The following is a 15,706-nucleotide window of genomic DNA, read 5'->3' as shown; positions in this document are numbered from 1 at the left end:
ACATGTGTAGAGAGTAGGCAGACATGCGAAAACATTCTAAAGTTGCAGATTATAATTGAGAGGTGGCAATCCATTCCAAAGATGCACAGAGCCACAATTATAAAGAGTTAAACTTGAAGTTAACTCTAGGATATATCAAATAAATACAACTAAAGCAATTAAAATCAAATTAAATTAAAAGTGGAAAAGGAAACAAGAATTGAATGTTAGAAGTTAATTCTAATGTTAATAATAATCCAAAAAAGAAAAGATTAAGAGCTGATAAATGTTAAAATATATTGGAATATCTAAAAAGAGACTTGATCTAGTTGCAAGTAATATATTTCAATTATTATTAAGTAATGGTAAAAAGCAAAAAATTTGCTTAAGAAAATTTTTAATGAGATCTTAATCGATTTTATGTATATGTATGGATGCCTCAAAATATCTTTTTAACAAAAGTAATCAATAAAGTTTATTAATGGCTTCCAAGTTGATAACATGTATTCCAAAAATATATCAATAATTTGCTGACTAAGGCGACATATTCTGTTATAATTTGCTTAGAGGATTCATTTCATTTCATAACAAGTTTAGTTAGTTGTCTTTCAGGTCAAAAGATCGTTAAGAGTTTTAAGAATATTACAAAGGGTTCTCCAGATAGCTGTGGGTAATCCAAGTCAATTCCATTCCAGATACAAAACTAGTTTGATGTTAGATATAAAGTAATATCACAATTTACTCAAGTACTTTCAGTTAGTTTAACTACTCATAAGTTTATCACTCTTTAAAAGCCCCTTTCACAATTAAACCCAACCAAGCCAAAAACTTGATAGCCTATTCAGTGAATCCTTCTCAATTCACCACTTTCATCAACTGAGCGCTAGAAAAAACACTTCTCAATTTGACAAAAAGCAGAAAAGCGAAGAAAATGTTTTTAAAATACACAGAACAGTTGACAGACGACAATAGAAACTGAATTTTATGGCTCAGAGTCGAGTCGACTAGTTGGCTTAAGGGCACTGTGGCATGCAACATGGCCATTGCAACATACTCAAAGTGGGTGGCTGAGTGGCGGGTGGCAGAGGCAGATGCAGAGGCAGCAACACTCGTGTTGCAACACGACGCCAGCAACGAGTCCGTGCTGCTGCTGCTGCTGCCAAAAAGGACGAAAGGGGGAGGTGGAGGTGGCAACTAGCCGACAACACATGCACACACGAAATGTTGCAAGACAGCCTGTTGACTGCCACCGGTTAGTGCCACAAATGCTTAACCCTACAGCGAATGAAGGGGCTGAAAGAGTGGCAAAAGGCATTAACAGAGAAAAATACTAGAAAAAGAAACTTTAGCTTGAATTTCAAATTGGGTTTAGCTATTAAAAATAAATACATTTTTTGATGAGTTACTATCTTTTTTAAGATCTAATACTAAATAGATATTTAAGTTTTCTCTGTTGTATTTTGTTGTTATACTTTATTTATTTATCTATACAAAAAATTCAATTATAGATGATTTACAATCTTAATACATTTTATTTTATTGTTATGCATTATTTATCTGTGCAGATTACACCGATTTAATTATGTGCATACAACGAATAGTTATTCAGTATTTATGTCTATTAATTAATGTTTAGTTAATAAAAAAAGCAGTTAATAGCGCTTGGTGCCATTTAAATACATCTTTTTTGCATAATAAGTCATAAAAATGAGAAATAATTTGACATTTCTGACGCCCGAAACGGCAACATTAAAAAATCATTAACTGATTAGATGATCTATAAAAAATATATAGCTGTATATTAATAAGGAATCGTAGCAACTGTTGCTGACTTTTTTTTTGCTAAGCTCCGCTATGAAACTATTTTTTTTCTTTTATAGTTCAACTAATTAGTGTCGATCGGAAAAAAAATAAAAAATATATGTAAAGATTGAATTGGTTTTCATGACGATCGCAGCAACAACAATTTCACAGATTGTTTTCTGTCTCTAAACATATGTGTGGTAGTCTGTTGTGTGTGCATGTGTGTGTGAGAGAGAGCAGAGCTAGCAACATTTCCCCTACTTTCGGTGAGAGCGAGAGAGCGAGCGCACTCTCCCACACGGACATGCACATGCATGTGAGCTGTAAGCGAGCGAGATAGAGAGAGAGAGAGAGCGCGAGTAAAATGCATGCATGTTGCTAAACTGCATATGGCTAGCCAAAGCAGTAGCAAAGAGCGTAGCGTATGTGAGAGCGACGTACACATCTTTGCTGTGTGTGTGTGAGTTGTGTGCATGTGCATGTGTGAATGCAGCAACAGCGCAGCAAGCAGCGCACGAACTAGCCAGCAGGCACACATACACACACAACAAGCACATTTTTGTCTGTCTGCCTTTTGCTGTTCATACATACGCTATGTGTGTCTGGCTGTGTGTGTGTGTGTTCGTTGCCGTCGTCGCTCGTAAAAACATTTTCAACGAGCCAACGGAGTCGCTGGCGTTCAACTTCAGCAATCAGTTTGAGTTGAAGCGCGAGGCGGTTAACATGCTTTAAGAAAACGAGCTCCCGGCAAGCACAAAAATACAAATAAACTTATATATATATACATATATATAGTGTATATATATATATGTAGCGAGAGCAATCTGTAAAAAAAACACACGATTTTCCAAGTGCCAACGTCGAACGTAAAATGTTGTAAACAAACAAAATATATTTCAAATGCAATTTGCACACACAAAAATATGTTCAAGTGCTGAGAGCTGGAAGTGAAACAACTTAAAATAAGTCACAAATCAAATATTTAAAACAAAAGTAATAAAAAACACGCACAAGGATTACGGTTACGCGTAGCAAGCTAAAAAGCAACAAAAAAGCAAGCAACAAAAAAAAAAAAAAAAAACAGCGCTCAAATATGAAAACCAGAAAGTGAAATAAATTTTCTAAAAAAAAAAAATATCCCAAAACCCACCAGAAAAAGCTAAAACTAGCTTAAGCCAAAAAAAGAAAAGCTGGCAATTTGAAAATAAGAAAGAAAAGCGCGAAAATTCAAGCAACATGTCAACAAAAAGAACAACGACGGCAACAACAATTGCAACAAATGCGAATTGTCGCCTGTTGCTGCTGGCCGCGCTGCTGGCTGCGCTGCTGGCGGCGACGCATGCGCAGCAATGCGCCTGGGAATTTGTGCGCACCACAATGGACATCAAGTGCAACGTGCGCGCCTTGGACCAGGGACTCGGCCTGGATCTGCAGGTGGCAGAGACGGCGAATCGCTTTGAGTTGCAATGCAGCGAGGATTTGTTGCACGCCAGCGAGCTGCAACACGGCCTCTTTCGCAAGCTGCAAAAACTGGCCGAGCTGCGCGTGGATGCCTGCAAATTGCAGCGTGTGCCCGCGCTGGCCTTCGAGGGTCTCCACTCGCTGAAGCGCTTGCAACTCGAGACGCACAACTCCGTTTGGGGCGCGGGCAAAACGCTCGAGTTGCACGCGCAGGCGTTTCAGGGTCTGCGCGAGTTGCGCGAACTGCACTTGGGTGACAACAATTTGCGCCAGCTGCCGGAGGGTGTGTGGTGCAGCATGCCCGGCCTGCAACTGCTCAATCTCACCCAGAATCGCGTACGCGGCGCCGAACATTTGGGCTTCTCGGAGAAATTGTGCCTGAGTGGCAGCGCTGGGCCAGCGCTCAATCAGCTGAGTGGCGGCTCCGAGCTGCAAGTGCTCGACTTGTCGCACAATGAGCTGCGTTCGCTGCCCGACGCTTGGGGCGCCTCCCGGCTGCGTCGCCTGCAAACATTGAGTCTGCAGCACAACAATATCACGACGCTCTCGCCAAATTCCCTGGCGGGTTTGAGCTCGTTGCGAGTGTTGAACTTGTCGCACAATCATCTGGAGTCGCTGCCATCGGAGGCATTTGCCGGCAACAAGGAGTTGCGCGAGTTGCATCTGCATCACAACGATCTGTACGATCTGCCCAAGGGTCTGTTGCATCGGCTCGAACAGTTGCTCGTCCTCGATTTGAGTGGCAATCAGCTGACCAGTCATCATGTGGACAACAACACCTTTGCCGGCCTGATTCGCCTGATTGTCTTGAATCTCTCGAATAATGCCTTGACTCGCATTGGTGCCAAGACCTTCAAGGAGCTGTACTTTCTTCAGATCTTGGATATGCGCAACAATTCCATTGGCCATATTGAGGAGGGCGCCTTTCTGCCGCTGTACAACTTGCATACATTGAATCTGGCTGAGAATCGTCTGCATACCCTGGATAATCGCATCTTCAATGGGTTGTATGTGCTCACAAAACTCACACTGAACAACAATCTGATTAGCATTGTGGAATCGCAAGCGTTCCGCAATTGCTCGGATCTCAAAGAACTCGACTTGAGCTCCAATCAGCTGATGGAGGTTCCGGAGGCGGTGCAGGATTTGAGCATGCTCAAAACTCTCGACTTGGGCGAGAATCAAATATCCGATTTCAAAAATGGCACCTTCAACAATCTGAATCAGTTGACCGGATTGCGTCTGATCGATAACCGGATTGGAAATATCACCATCAACATGTTCCAGCAGCTGCCACGTTTGAGTGTCCTCAATCTGGCCAAGAATCGTATACAGAACATCGAGCGGGGCTCGTTCGATAAGAATACGGAAATTGAGGCGATCCGCTTGGATAAGAATTTCCTCACGGATATTAACGGGATCTTTGCCACACTTGCCTCACTGCTCTGGCTAAATCTGTCCGAAAATCATCTGGTTTGGTTCGACTATGCGTTTATACCCTCGAATCTGAAGTGGTTGGACATCCATGGCAATTACATTGAGGCGCTGGGCAACTACTACAAGCTGCAGGAGGAGTTGAGAGTCAGCACGCTGGATGCGAGTCACAATCGGATTACGGAAATCTCGCCGAACTCGGTGCCCAATTCGATTGAGTTGCTGTTCATCAACAACAACATCATCGGTCAGATCCAACCGAATAGTTTTGTGGACAAAACCCGCTTGGCACGCGTCGATCTCTATGCAAACGTGTTGTCCAAGATCTCGTTGAACTCGCTGCGTGTGGCACCCGTGACACAGGACAAGTCGCAGCCCGAATTCTATCTCGGTGGCAATCCGTTCGAGTGTGATTGCTCCATGGAGTGGCTGCAACGCATCAATAATTTGACCACCCGGCAGCATCCACGTGTTGTGGATCTGGCGAACATCGAGTGCCTCATGCCACACAGCAGGCAGGCGCCACTGCGCCCCCTCTCCAGCCTGACTGCGGCAGACTTCCTCTGCAAATACGATTCGCATTGCCCCTCAACGTGCCACTGTTGCGAGTACGGCAACTGCGACTGCGAGCTGATCTGTCCGAACAACTGCAGCTGTTTCCACGATGCCAACTGGTCGAGCAATGTGGTCGATTGTGGCAAACAGGATATGATCAGCATGCCACCGCGACTGCCGCAGGACATCAATGTGTTGTACTTGGATGGCAACAATTTGCCCGTGTTGCAGGCGACACATTTGGCGGGGCAACGCAATTTGCACACACTCTACTTGAATGCCTCCAATTTGATGGCCTTGGCCAATGACAGTCTGAGCCAGTTGGCCAATCTTCGTGTGCTGCACTTGGAGCACAACAAGCTTACCTCCTTGGATGCGGCCACATTCCGTTCGTTGACCTTGCTGCGTGAGTTGCACTTGCAGGGCAACCAGCTGGCTTTGATTGGCAACTCCACTTTTGAGCCACTGGTTTCGCTGCAGTTGCTCCGCTTGGATAACAATCGGCTGACAATGTTGCCACTGCAACAGCTGGCCAATCTGCAGTACAGGAATAATCTGCAAGGACTGACGCTGGGCAGGAACACGTGGAGTTGTCGCTGCCAACAGCTGCGGGAACTGGTGCAATTTGTCACGGACAATGCGCTGATTGTGCGCGACTCGCAGGACATCTACTGCGTGGAGGCGGGCATCAAGCGGGAATTGGAGCTGTTGTCTTCGAAGCTGCCCGGCAGCGATTGCTCCGAGTTGCTCGATGCGAGTGCCAGCAACATTAGCTCTGCCCAAGATCTGACCAACGGCTATCGATTGCCACTGCTCGCCGCCATTTTGGTGTTGATCTTCCTGGTGGTGGTGCTGATCATTGTCTTTGTCTTCCGGGAGAGCGTTCGCATGTGGCTCTTTGCCCATTACGGGGTGCGCGTCTGCGAGCCCCGCTTCGAGGATGCCGGCAAACTGTACGACGCCATCATCCTGCACTCGGAGAAGGATTACGAGTTTGTTTGCCGCAATATTGCCGCTGAACTGGAGCATGGTCGGCCTCCCTTCCGGCTATGCATACAGCAGAGAGACTTGCCATCGCAGGCCAGTCACCTGCAGTTGGTTGAGGGTGCACGTGCCTCGAGGAAGATTATACTGGTGTTGACGCGTCATCTGCTGGCCACCGAGTGGCAGCGTGTCGAGTTCCGCAATGCATTCCACGAGGCGTTGCGCGGCTTGGCCCAAAAGCTGGTCATCATCGAGGAGACGAGTGTGTCCAGCGAGGCCGAGGATGTTGCTGAACTTGCCCCATACCTCAAATCGGTGCCCTCGAATCGTCTGCTGACCTGTGACCGTTACTTCTGGGAGAAGTTGCGCTATGCCATCCCCATTGAGTTGTCGCCCAGGGGCAACAACTACACCTTGGATCACCACGAGCGCTTCAAGCAGCCCGTTTCCCCTGGACTCATCTTTCGCCAGGCCCCGCCCCCGCCCGCCTACTACTGCACCGAGGACATGGAGGCCAATTATTCGTCGGCGACAACGGCCACGCCCTCGCCACGCCCCATGCGCCCAGTGGTGGAGTCGATGGCCATGCGACCCCCATCGGAGCACATCTATCACAGCATCGAATCCGAATACAGCGCCTACGATCAACATGAGGCACTGTCAATGATGCAACAGCAGCAGCAGCAGCAGCATCATCAGCAACACCAACAGTTGCAGGCGCATCAGCTGCAACAGTTGGCGCGACAGCAGCAACAGCAGCGGCTGCTCCAGCCCCAATATCGACCACAGCAGCCAGCAGCACAGTCGGCGCCGCAGTCGGCAGCAGCGCTATCAGCAGCAGCGCAGTCAGCGTCAACCGCGGCGCCCATACACCTGCGCAGCGGCAGCGGACTGAGCCAGGCGAGCACCAGCACGCAGTCAACGGCTCAGGCTTCCACTTCCGCTGCGGCAGCGCAGCAGCAGCAGCAGCAGCAGCAGCAACAGCAGCAGCAGCAGCTGGCAGCGGCAGATGCAGCAGGCAGCAGCAGCAGCGCCAATAAGAACCAAGCTTTTTTGGTTTAAGCGCTCTCTCGCTCTGTCGCTTGCTCGCTCTCTCTCTCTCACTCGCTCAACGGTTCCTGCGCAAGGGCGGCCATCTTGAAGCTGCTCGCACGCTTGCGCGCCAGGCAACACACACACACACACACACCTATATATACATATATATATACATTTATATATATATGTATAACAAATAAAAGACTTTTTTTCGTAGGCATTTCTTTTTCGCATGCGCCTTCGGTGTTCAAGTGTTCAAGTGTCGTTGTTGTTGTTGTTGTTGTTTTGTAGTAGTTGTATGGCACAACCAACACACACACAAACACACACACAGACGCACACACACAACACACCCATTATATTCATAGGCTTATTATTATAAAATTTACCATTAAAAAGCATAAAAATAATTACTAGAAATGTTGCAAAACAGACACTTTCAAATTCAATGTGATATATTAATTAAAAATATAATATATATATTATATATATATTTAATGTATGACTAATGCAGAAATTAACAAGAAATAACTGTAATTGTAGCCATTAGTTTCTAGCCTGGCAAAAAAACGAAAACAAAAAGAATTAAACACCCACAAAACACACATCTACATTTAAATTAACACAGAAAACATTCGTATAAAGATTTCATCGAATCTTAATAACTAAATAAATAAAAAAATATATAGTTATGTGTAAATAGAGCAGCAGAGATCCATACATAGAAATTATTTAGCACACTTAATGTATTTATGTAATATGATGTTTAAAAAAGGAAAAACGAAAACGCAACTAAATTAATTAAATTAACTAAAAGAAATGTATTATTAAATTAATTATTACAATTACAAAAAACACAAGAAAAACTATATATGAGAAAAATAAACAACATAAAAAAACCATTAAAAAATATATACAAAAATTAAAAAAAAAACAGTCAACATCTTTTTTTCTTTATTGGAAATTATTAGCAATTTTTTTTCAGCTCGTTTTCAGCAATTTTCAGGTTATGATATCCTATAGAAGATAATGAGAGGAGATGGTAAATGACTTTAATTAAAGTATCATCATTTTGTTCACCTAACTGGAATTAAATCTATTGCATTGATAGTGTTATCAAATTTGCCACATCCTAATCAAAAATGATATTTAACAGCTTTAGCGGCAATTTAAAATTACACTTTGTTGGTCAAATTAATTGGCACTTTACGCATTATCGTGTGTAAACCACAAAAACACCAAATCCGTAATTTTCAGCTAAAACCAGAAAAATGCTTGGCCAACCAAATAAATGAAATGAAAAGTACGCACAAAGTTAATTGCTTGTAAATAATTATTTATAGATAAATTAATTGAAAATGCACTCGAACAAACGAAAAACAAAAAAACCAACAACAAAAAGTATGCGTTTTGTTTATGTATATGTAAATTATTATTTTTGAAAATGAAATTAAAATGCGGCACGAAAAACACAGGCACAATAACAAAATGCATTTCTCGTTTGGCGGTTATTTAACGCCCTGGCATAAATAAATTTTCATTACAATTTTATGGCCCGACAAACCACAGCAACAGCATTCAACAGAAAAAAACAGAAAAAAATCAGAATAAAGGCACAACAACTAACCATGCAAAAGGGCTTCATCAAGGGGCAACACAAAAGGAGAACAGTGCAACAAACTAAAAACTAAATCCATTATTTAGCCGCACGAGTAATTTTATAAATTAATTACCAGCATTGCGCCGCCAATTGTTCAAATGTTGCACAAAACTTTTCAATGTAATTAGCTGCATTTTTAAAGAGCACCACCAGCAACATGAAATGATGAAAAATACACCCGAGCGTGCTGAGAATGGTTTCAACAGATGATACCACTTAATTTGGCAAACTTTACATGACGACATGCAGTGTGTCCTATATAGAAATAATATAGGTAGAGCAACAAAAATATACATAAAAGAGAGGAAGAACGGATATATGTGGCATGCTCTTTCAGACTGGAGTCAACACGTCGACATCTCAAATAACCTATAAATTTTAAATTCCCATCGATATCTTGCAAATAGTAAAATTGTTGGTTTAGTTCTGATAATTAAGTATTCAATAAAGTTTATTATTTCTGTGACAGCTATATCATATATTTATCACATCTGGTTGGCTGCCAGATAAGTGCTGCCTACTGCAATAAGCCAACTTTAACTTTTCCTTTAAAATGGCCAAAGCAGAAATCAGTTTACAACATATATTATATGGAAACTACTTTGATTACATCTGAAGGAATACGCCGCAGTAATATTTTTAAGCCCATGTTCTTTGGGTTCGCTTATAAATATTAAGTATTTCCCCAAAGTGTAATTTAAAAAGTTTCAAGCGGATTTCAATCGTCTCGGAATTTGCTGCCTGCTCCCCTCCTCAACACACTTTACGCTATTCCGGTTGAGTTTTGGCTTGTTTATGGACCCAGCATATTGGCATGTGTCTATTTCTGGTCTAACCCTGACATTTTTTTGGCACTGACTTGGCCAAGAGCACTTGCCAAAGTCGAGCGGGCAGCAAAACCAGCAATAGCAGCAGTAATCGCAATTTGCTGGCCAAATCGTTGCGATGCGCTTTGCCAAAACAAACAGCAAATTGCATATTTTATGAGTACAAAACTTTTTGCCATGTAATTCACTTGCAATATACACACAACACATAGCACACAACATAACATACAACACACAACACCCCACACACACACACAACTCACTCAGCCTGGCATCGATAGCAAATTAAGTATGTCAATTTGTGCAGTGGAAAATGCGAAAAGAAAACAACAACAAAAAGACAAACAGACAAAAACAAACGAACCAAAAATTGCAACTTGTAAAAGCCAGAACCAAAGCCAAAGTTTGCCAAGTTGCGGAAAGCGAAACAAACTAATTGAAAATCAATAAGTAGCCGGCAAAAAACCAAAAAACCAAACAAAAAATCAACTATAAACTGCAAAACTGAATGGTTACAAATGGGAAAACAGCTGCGTTACTCGAAAGTACGCTTAATAGGCGTTACAATAGGTCATTGGCATATGAGTATTTCGTATCCGACTTGCGACTCGGCTGCTTGCGTATCTTGACCTTTACTAGCACACAGCGGCGAGAGATAAAAAGCTAAATAAAAACAAAAAAAAAAAAAGAAGCTGAATCTGTGAAATCAGAGAGAAACAGCCAAAGCAACAGCCAACACCAACACCAAAATAAACTTAAATACTACGTAATAAATGCGGCGTCCAGCTGCTTGTAATTAAATTTTAAAAGCCGAGTCGCAGTTGCAGAAAGGAACAATTAAGTCTTGAGGTTGACCTTGAATAATTACATAAAAAATACATTTCTTGGAGTTTCTTTGGCGTTTGGGAAGTTATTAAGAATAGTTTAGAATACAAAGTAAAGATTAAATCGCATTCCATTTTCTTTAATTCATAAAAAAGTATCTTAAGCTACATGAAAATTGCATTAGGACTTGATTTAGATATAGGAAAAAGACTTAAATGAATTCATTTTCAATAGTTGATATAAAAACAAAATTAAAAATCAATTGAATCCAATTTAATTTGCAATAACTGCACTATATGAATAACGAATAGCAACTGACTTGATTAAATGCAGAAAATAAACATTAAATTGAATTCATTTTCAATAGCTGACAAAAAAGACAAACTTTCAAATCAATTGAATCTAATCTCATTTAAAAAAATTGCAGTATATGAAAAATGAATAACAGCAAACTTTATTAAATGCAGAAAGTAAACATTACACTTAATTCACTTTCAATAGTTAAACAAAAGGAGCAGCCAGATAATAATTTAATCCAATTTACAAAAACTACAATTTATGATTTCTAGCTTAAAAATTTATGTATTTTTTTGTTATTTTTTTAATCTTTTTCAATCAGTGATGTTTGTAAGGGAAATATATATCCTCAATCAACATCACAGATTTCATGAAACTTTGCATATATCTTTGTTTTGCATGCATTCTAAGATATCATTTCTTTGCTGGGTTCCTGGTTTTCTTTGAATATTTAAAGAGCCTGTGCAATTGAAATGTTTTGGCTCGATAAGAACTTTAAACTTGAATCGATTAAGTTGGCAGTAAGTGCGTATCTAAAGCAACTTCGACAAAGTGGATTCCCTAATCGAAACTTAAGTACTTGGATGCCTTGCCGCAAAAATTGCACATGTTTAAAAATGCATTTATGCAAATTTAATTGACTGGGTCGAACGCTTGCATCAGACACTGTAGACACTACAGTGCACTGCTGTCTCGCTGACAAAATGGCTAAATGCCATTAAGCCGCCAACTCACTCTGCTCCTGTCTCGAAGTTGGCAAATTGATTTGTTTAATAATTAAAACATGCAAACGGCATATGTATGGCAAATTGCACTTGGCCATAAAAGGAGGCCCCAGTTTCCAATAGAATGCGGCATTTGTCTATGTGTGTTGTGTGTGTGTGTGTGTGTATATGTCACACAGGTATTTGCAATTAATGACGCCTGACAGCGTTAGATAAACGCCTTGTATTGCTGGCATATATAATAATTAGACCCCGCGGCTACTTATAGCTAAGCGGATATATTCAAATTATTCATACATATGCAAAACTCCCCCCATTTGAAAAGCTAATAACACAGTTTACATAAAACGCACCGCGAGGTATTAAGTTGGGGTTTGGGATTTGATGTTCTGGGTTCTGCTTTTGGGCACTCCTCAATAGTAAAATTTTGATTTGGAAATAAGGCTCGAGGGGCAAACAACAACAGCAACAGCAACAACATCAGCCACGGTGAATCTAAAAGGCAAACACAAATATTTATGCGTTTATTAAAAAACCAAAATTAATACACTGAAACAACAGCGATTATGCATGCTATATCGCTATAACAACAACAACAACAGCAGCTCGACTCTTAAATGTATTCGCAGGGGAAGGGTTGAAACAACCCCTTTTTGGCTTATCGCCATGTTGAACGCTTGTAAGCGCAACCCGCCCACAACAAAAGAGGTTCACTTTTTGTGTGTGCATTCATTTATAGCAAATATTTTGCATACCCTTTTTTTTGCAGTATTTTCTTCTTTTTTTTGTTGTTTTTTTTTGTTTTTTGCTTGGCCTGTGTGTTTGTTAATAAAAAATGCAAACAATCGGGTGGGGTGGGGGTCGAAGGGGTTGCTGGGTTCGCTGGGTCGATACGAGAAACTGGTTCAGTGTGGTAGCAATGGAGAGTGAGGAGCGGGCTGCGGGGCAGCAGGAAGTGTGCAGCTTACTATTTGCATACGTTGTAAGTAGGGGTAAGGGAGAAGGGGCAGAAGGAGGGGGTGGGCAGTCAAGGGGTTGCCACTAAGCGCATAAATAGACAACTGCGGAACAAGTTGCGTTGGTTCTGTTTTGCCCGTTTGGCTTGTGTTCGGTTCTGTTCTGTTCTGCTCTGTTCTCTGTTGAGTTCTGCTCGCTTTCGGTCAGTTTGCAAACTGGCCAAAATGTTGCTGCCCACTTGCATTTTCAGTTTCGGTTTAAGCTATTAATTTCTTCTTTTTTTTTTTGTTTTTGGCCCTGAAAAAGAGTTACTAGCACATTTTTCCACGAACACTTGGCTAGCCAGCTAAAACGTAAACAATGCTGAATACCAAAAGTTTGCATTAAAAATTTCAAATATTAAAGTCTTATTGTTTTGGTTAACTGCAACGAAATTTGTGTTTGACTCAAATCACGTTCTTAAATTAAGCTGCATGCAATTCTGAGTCGCGCAAGCAGCTTGGGGAAACTTTATTTGGGATTTTTGGCATACATTTTGTACTTGAAAACAGAGCCGAATTTTCAACCATGTATGAAATGGCTTGGATTTTCAAAATTGGATCTTTAGAGAAAGTCATGGTTGTGGCATGATTTGAATCGCCGCCAATTTTGCTATTTTGCCCTGGTTTTTAAAAATCTGATCACTTTTGAGGAAGTTGTGGCTGATCAGCGATTTCATCCTTCCCTAAAGACATTTTCTTATTATGGCTTTCGTTCTAGAATCGCGTTTTCAGTTTGAAAAGCAGTATTAAGCTGGAAGTGAAATTATTAAGAGCCCCTGTCTGCAATCATATTCGCAAATAAAGAGTTATTTCTGTTTTAAAAATTACTTGATTTTCACAAATTTATTTTTTCACTTTCCGCAATTGACTTGCGAAACTTGTGTGTCAAAATATGCTCGCACCTCTGCCACTCTTTTGATGTGGCACACTTTGATGCTGATTGTCAAAGGAAAACAGCCAATGTTGCAGACTATATATACAGACAGACATATAGATATATATATGTGTACATTTGTAACTGTACAATGTGTGCGAAAGTGCGCGAATTTTTATCTTAGCTTTGGCAATCTGCGTGAAATGATTTATTCATATTCATAACTTTTTGTTGCTGTTGCTGTTGTTGTTGCATGCGATTCTTGCGAGAGTGAGGCAATGCCATTCACTTGCCGACTGACTGACTGACTGACTGACTGACTGAGTGACTGACAAAATGAGAGTTGCTGCCCCAAGAAGTCGAGGAGGAGCAAGAAGCAGCAGCAGCAGCAGCAGCAGTGATTCGAGTGCCGTTTTTCGCAACACAAGCGCCAAAGCATTTCCCACGGCATCAAATTGTTGCCGCTGCTGCTGCTGCTGTTGCAGCCTCACCTTGTTTTGTACAGAGAGTGAAAGAGTGAAAGAGAGGGGTAGAGTGTGTGCGTGTGTGTGTGTGTGTGTGTGTGAGTAAGAGGGCGTTCAGGTTGAAACGATGCGCACTTCCTTCATTTGCATTACAATGATAAACTCCAAAGTGTGTGTGTCTCAGAGAATTTCTAAATTTTTTTCCTTTCATGTGTTTTTTGTTTTTGGATTTTTGCTAGAAACTAGCTTTAGTTATGTATGGAAATCAAAGATAGAACATAGAACTCTTTCTGTGTACAGTTTCAACATCATCGTCAGCAAGAGCAACAACAGCAGCAACAGCAGCTGATTGAAAAAACATGATGTGGAACAAATTTAACCCCATTTTCAGTTTCTAGACATAATGAGTTATCAAACTGAGCGATACGCTCATTAAGCATAAATATTTGCCATCGATATAGACACTTACAATGCTGGGCAACTATCCACAAATGGAAGCCAAATGTGTCATCACACACACAAGCACAAACACACACACAGATACAATATAGTTCCAGTTTTAGCTGCCACATATGGCAAGCACAATGCCTAATGAAGCCGTCGATTTGAACAGTTTGTGAATTATTTTTGTGTCTCAGTTCGGTTGAGCAGCAACAGCAACAGCAATTTCTCAGCTAATTGTTATGCAATGCCAGTGTAAGTTATGACCATTGAGACATTTTCTTACGGAAATTCCAGCACCAATAACAAACAACAACAACAACAGTCCATTGAACTTGATGCGATGCCATCGACACATTTTTTGGCAGGCCATCATCAACAGTAACAGCAACAGCAACAGCAATAGAAGAGCAACCCATCATAACTGTGTAGAACTTGAGACTTGAAAACTCATGATGTGACTGAAAAAACTTCAAGTGTAAAGAGTACAGTAAACACACAACTAGACGACTAAGCAGCAGATGCAGCTGATGCTTATAAACAGCTGAACAACCACAACTAAATATAGTATTAAATGAATTCAAAGAAAATAGAAACTTTATTAGAGGTTCTCGTTTTAGCCAGATAAAAATCTTTGGGAATAGTTGTTAAAAGTATTCTCAATATTTAAGGTATAAGTATATCTTCCAAACTAAGTTTTTCATTCATCTTAATACACAATTTAGTAGGACAAAAGTCTTTGGAAATAGTTGTTAAAGATATTTTCTGCTTTAGCCATCTAAGTTTTCAAAAGAAGTTTTCCATCATGCAAAACACTTGAATATCACTTTGGCAACTGACTCAATTGCTTGACTAATGAATGCTAATTGAACTATATATTTTAAATAAGTTAAGATAACAAATCGCATTCAGCTGGCAACGGCAACAATTTAGAGCAGCTGCTGCTCAAGTGCCTTCGATTCAAGTGTTTTTCTTTCTCGGAATGAAAGGTTTGCTCAAACTATATATTTTGAAACAATGAAATTCCATTGACTATTTGGCTTACTTTTGTAACTACGAGAGTGTTCACTGTACTGTAGACCTTGCTTCGAGATGCAACCTTACACACACACACACACGCACACACACAAAGAGCTGCCACTTGTGTTTATCATTTCTCTCGTCTCCTTTTTTGTACAAATCATCAACTTAATTATGCTTATATTAAGGTTTTTATCTGCACGCCGCCGACTTTTCACATGGCCACAGTTGGGGTAAAGGGTTATGGCAAAGGGGGCAGGGGGCGGGGTAGAAGCGGGGCAATAGCCAGAGGCAAGTGCCAGTAGCTCGAGTGCAACAACT

At 41.1% G+C, this 15,706-nt stretch overlaps 1 protein-coding gene across 1 annotated transcript; it reads left to right on the top strand.

The window, feature by feature from the left end:
- Positions 1-2,968: 2,968 nt before the first annotated feature.
- LOC6568982 (toll-like receptor 7) lies at positions 2,969-7,543 on the top strand. Its single transcript, XM_001995182.3, has one exon. The coding sequence runs from the start codon at positions 3,019-3,021 to the stop codon at positions 7,276-7,278; it is 4,260 nt and encodes a 1,419-aa protein (XP_001995218.1). The 5' UTR covers positions 2,969-3,018; the 3' UTR covers positions 7,279-7,543.
- Positions 7,544-15,706: the final 8,163 nt, after the last annotated feature.

The sequence above is a fragment of the Drosophila grimshawi genome, unplaced genomic scaffold (genome assembly GCF_018153295.1).
Source record: "Drosophila grimshawi isolate 15287-2541.00 unplaced genomic scaffold, ASM1815329v1 contig_1367, whole genome shotgun sequence".
NCBI classification, from domain to species: domain Eukaryota; kingdom Metazoa; phylum Arthropoda; class Insecta; order Diptera; family Drosophilidae; genus Drosophila; species Drosophila grimshawi.
Note: the sequence above shows the minus strand (reverse complement) of the source record. Positions and strands in the feature narration are given on the sequence as shown.